General features: G+C 46.6%; 1 protein-coding gene across 1 annotated transcript in view; it reads left to right on the forward strand.

Annotated features, from left to right (window-relative positions):
• LOC138370793 (golgin subfamily A member 6-like protein 22) overlaps window positions 1-2,427 on the forward strand; it is a 2,611-nt gene extending 184 nt beyond the window's left edge. Inside the window, exon 2 of the mRNA XM_069335396.1 lies at window positions 1,569-2,427. Coding sequence (XP_069191497.1) covers window positions 1,569-2,427 — 859 coding nt within the window. The remainder of the gene's footprint in view (window positions 1-1,568) is intronic.
• Window positions 2,428-5,000: the final 2,573 nt, after the last annotated feature.

A 5,000-nucleotide genomic window follows, 5' to 3' on the forward strand; every position in this document is an offset into this window, starting at 1 on the left:
ATACATTACTAGGAATAAAGAGGAATAAAGGAGTACCCGAAGAACAGAAAACACTGTCAGAGAAAAGGTGCTAAGCTGAAGTGAATAACACAACCAAAAATGCTTCTGAAATAAATGATATCAATCTTGACTAATTCTTATGAAGAAATCCACAAGGGCCGTGACGAGGATTCGAACTTGCGTCCGGGAGCATCCCAGACACTGCCTTAATCTAATTCTTGGCCACTGAGAACCGACACGATGTTTAAAATGGTTGCTTAGCCCTAAACTTAAAAAAATTTAGTCTTAAAAGCTATTTTGTTGAATAATGGAAGAGTTTTGGCATGCATTCCGTTGTGTTATGACCAACATGAGTGGCAGCTATGTGGCGTATTAACCAGGTATCAACCAGGTAACCAGGTATCAACCAGGTATCAACCAGGTATCAACCAGGCGACTTGAAGGTTGTTGCTCTTGTGAGGAGTCTCCAGGCTGGGTACACAAAGTACAGCTGTTGTCTTTGTACAACCCGTTCTCTTAAAAATAACGTCACTTTTCGCACGTATGCGCCACTATGACCAAATTTGGACGTAATTTGAAATGAAACCGACTCACAAAAGTGACGTACTGTCCCGTTTTCTGTTTGAGTCGTCCGGCTTACTCGGCAAGATTAGATGAGGATTCTTTCCGTTAACGTTTTTCATTCCATTTTGAAACTTTATGAGAATTTCCTGCCCACCTAACCTATCAGAGGACCCTTAACTTACTGTTGTTGAAAAAAAAAATTCCAAATTTATATTCATTTTTTGTTCACTTTCAAATTACGTCCATATTCGGCCATACGGGCAAACGGCCAAAAGCGACGTTCTTTTTAAGAGGACAGGTTGCTGTTGCGAAATAGATGTGCGAGAGATTCTATGTCATGAGAGAATAGCCAATCTATCATAGAAACCTGGGAGAAAAACACGCAGCATCCACCACTTGTTGATTCAAACAAAATGTGTTACCACTCTGACAGCTGAGTGGACAGCGCTTCAGATTCGTAGTCCTGAGGTTCCGGGTTCGATCCCCGGTGAAGGCGGAGACATATGGGCAAAATGTTTCTTTCACCCTGGTGCCTCAGTTACCTAGCAGTAAATAGGTACATGGGAGTTAGACAGCTGCTACGAGCTGCTTCCTAGGGATGTGTAACAAAAAGGAGGCCTGGTCGAGGACCGGGCCGCGGGGACGCTAAGCCCCAATATCATCTCAAGATAACCTCAAGATAACCCTTACACTTGAAACCATGTCTAATCAGCAGTTTTAATTGTATTATTTGAATTCAGCACATCAGAATGCATGGTAAACTGATCTTAGAAGTAAACAACTTTTTGGAGAATTGTTAACCCCTCAATTTAAAACTGGGGTCCCACGAGGCTCGGTCCTGGAACAGCGACTGTATCTAATTTAAGTGACTGATTTAAGTGACTAATTTAAGTAGGTCACTCACTTAAATACATGTCAATGTATTAAATCGCACCTCACACATGTCAATGTTTGCAGATGAGGCGAAGCTGGAGAGGAATGTAAAAATAGGAGGACGACTTTAGGAAGTTACAGGAGGACTCCAGGAAGTTACAGGAGGACTCCAGGAAGTTACAGGAGGACTCCAGAAAGTTACAAGAGGACTCCAGGAAGTTACAGGAGGACTCCAGGAAGTTACAGAAGGACTTCAGGAAGTTACAGGAGGACTCCAGGAAGTTACAGGAGGACTCCAGGAAGTTACAGGAGGACTCCAGGAAGTTACAGGAGGACTCCAGGAAGTTACAGGAGGACTCCAGAAAGTTACAAGAGGACTCCAGGAAGTTACAGGAGGACTCCAGGAAGTTACAGAAGGACTTCAGGAAGTTACAGGAGGACTCCAGGAAGTTACAGGAGGACTCCAGGAAGTTACAGGAGGACTCCAGGAAGTTACAGGAGGACTCCAGGAAGTTACAGGAGGACTCCAGGAAGTTACAGGAGGACTCCAGGAAGTTACAGGAGGACTCCGGGAAGTTACAGGAGGACTCCAGGAAGTTACAAGAGGACTCCAGGAAGTTACAGGAGGACTCCAGGAAGTTACATGAGGACTCCAGGAAGTTACAGGAGGACTCCAGGAAGTTACAGGACTCCAGGAAGTTACAGGAGGACTCCAGGAAGTTACAGGAGGACTCCAGGAAATTACAGGAGGACTTCAGGAAGTTACAGGACGACTTCAGGAAGTTACAGGAGGACTCCAGGAAGTTACAGGAGGACTCCAGGAAGTTACAGGAGGACTCCAGGAAGTTACAAGAGGACTCCAGGAAGTTACAGGAGGACTCCAGGAAGTTACAAGAGGACTCCAGGAAGTTACAGGAGGACTCCAGGAAGTTACATGAGGACTCCAGGAAGTTACAGGAGGACTCCAGGAAGTTACAGGAGGTTTCTTGAGGTATCTCCAGGAAGTTACATGAGGACTCCAGGAAGTTACAGGAGGACTCCAGGAACTTACAGGAGGACTTCAGGAAGTTACAGGAGGTTTCTTGAGGTATCTCCAGGAAGTTACAGGAGGACTCCAGGAAGTTACAAGAGGACTCCAGGAAGTTACAGGAGGACTCCAGGAAGTTACATGAGGACTCCAGGAAGTTACAGGAGGACTCCAGGAAGTTACAGGAGGTTTCTTGAGGTATCTCCAGGAAGTTACATGAGGACTCCAGGAAGTTACAGGAGGACTCCAGGAACTTACAGGAGGACTTCAGGAAGTTACAGGAGGTTTCTTGAGGTATCTCCAGGAAGTTACAGGAGGACTCCAGGAAGTTACAGGAGGACTTCAGGAAGTTACAAGAGGACTCCAGGAAGTTACAGGAGGACTTCAGAACGTTACAAAAGGACCTTGACAAACCCCAGAAATGGGGAAAATAAGTGGTTGCTAAACTTCCGTCTCAATACGTGTACAGTAATGAAGATGGGAAATAAGACCAGGCGATAAACTATAGAAGAAGGCAAATACAAGATTGGAAAAGGGAGAAAGATTTGGGAGTGCATAAAATTCCAACAATGATTTCCGAGGCGTTTATAAACAGGACAAAAATGTGCAGTAATTTGCAGCATTGCAGAAATTTGCAGCAGTAATTTGCAGCATTTATAAACAGGCCAAAAATTTGCAGTGGGACGCTGCCCCACATTAGAACATGATATAGAAACCTAAATCAGGACTCCTTCAAGGCAAGCTACACAACCTACGTCAGACCAATACTGGAATATGCATCACGATTACAGAATCCTCTTTGTGTGACAGAAACCGTCAATGGGGAAAAGTACAGAGGTTTACAACAAGATTGTTGTCAGAGCTAAGAGGAATAAACTTCAAGGATACACCAAATTGGCAGTAGATCTCACTACTCAAGAGGATAGAATAAACTGAGGGGTTATGATCACAACATACAAGATTCTGAGGCTAGTAGATAAGGTGGACAAAACAGCCTCCTTAAATTGAGAGAAAATAAAACAAGACAAATGAAAGCTGAAAATGTAAATGAGTCAATGAAATATAATGAAATACTCGTACCCTGAAGCCGGTCGGCCAAGCGGACAGCACGCTGGTCTTGTGATCCTGTGGTCCCGGGTTCGATCCCGGGCGCCGGCGAGAAACAATGGGCAGATTTCTTTCGCCCTGTGCCCCTGTTACCTAGCAGTAAAATAGGTACCTGGGTGTTAGTCAGCTGTCACGGGCTGCTTCCTGGGGGTGGAGGCCTGGTCGAGGACCGGGCCGCGGGGACACTAAAGCCCCGAAATCATCTCAAGATCATCTCAAGATAACCCTGAACGGTAAGGTACACAGGCGGAATACGCTGAAAGAAGAAGTCCTGGAAACCACCTCATCTTCATATTTCAGACAAGATTCGACCATATGAACATGAGGAGGTTATCATGAGATGATTTCGGGGCTTTAGTGTCCCCGCGGCCCGGTCCTCGACCAGGCCTCCACCCCCAGGAAGCAGCCCGTGACAGCTGACTAACACCCAGGTACCTATTTTACTGCTAGGTAACAGGGACATAGGGTGAAAGAATCTCTGCCCATTGTTTCTCGCCGGCGCCTGGGTTCGAACCCAGGACCACAGGATCACAAGTCCAGTGTGCTGTCCGCTCGGCCAACCGGCTCCCGATCGAGGAAAGTTACATTGTACCACACAGGTGGTGGGGCGGGGCATATAGAGGTACACCTCGCTCCACCGGACACTCACTCAGAACGCATTGATACCACCTGCACCACCTTCACCTGCTCCCCCCCCCCCTCACACCGACACCTGTAGCGTCACCTGCCTTTCCTTCCCCCACACCTGCCGTAAGACTCATCACCGGAAGCTGTCAAGGTTTCCAGGTGATCTGCAAGGTTGCCGGTGTGTGTGTGTGTGTGTGTGTGTGTGTGTGTGTGTGTGTGTGTGTGTGTGTATGCCCCTTATGTGTAGTGGCATATGTACTACATATGTTTCTCTCTTACACACCCACGCACACATACATATGGCCAGGAATAGCCCATAGCAGCTGTCAAACTCCCAGGTACCTATTTACTGCTAGGTGAACAGACGCACTAGGGTGAAAGAAACTCTGCCTATTTGTTTCTGCCACTGCCGGGAATCGCACCCGGACCCTTAGGAATACAGAGCGCTGTCCACTCAGCCGCGAGGCCCCTGTATGTGTGTGAATGTGTACTCAACTATTTGTGCTTGCGGGGGTTGAGCTTTGGCTCTTTGGTCCCGACTCTCGACTGTCAATCAACTGGTGTACAGATTCCTGAGCCAATTGGGCTCTATCATATCTACATTTGAAACTGTGTATGGAGTCAGCCTCCACCAAATTAGTGCCTAATGCATTCCATATGTGTGTGTACTCACCTAGTTGTACTCACCTAGTTGTGTCTGCAGGATCGAGCATTGACTCTTGGATCCCGCCTTTCGAGCATCGGTTGTTTACAGCAATGACTCCTGTCCCATTTCCCTATCATACCTGGTTTTAAAATTATG

This window comes from Procambarus clarkii, chromosome 33, assembly GCF_040958095.1.
Source record: "Procambarus clarkii isolate CNS0578487 chromosome 33, FALCON_Pclarkii_2.0, whole genome shotgun sequence".
Classification (NCBI taxonomy): Eukaryota; Metazoa; Arthropoda; class Malacostraca; order Decapoda; family Cambaridae; genus Procambarus; species Procambarus clarkii.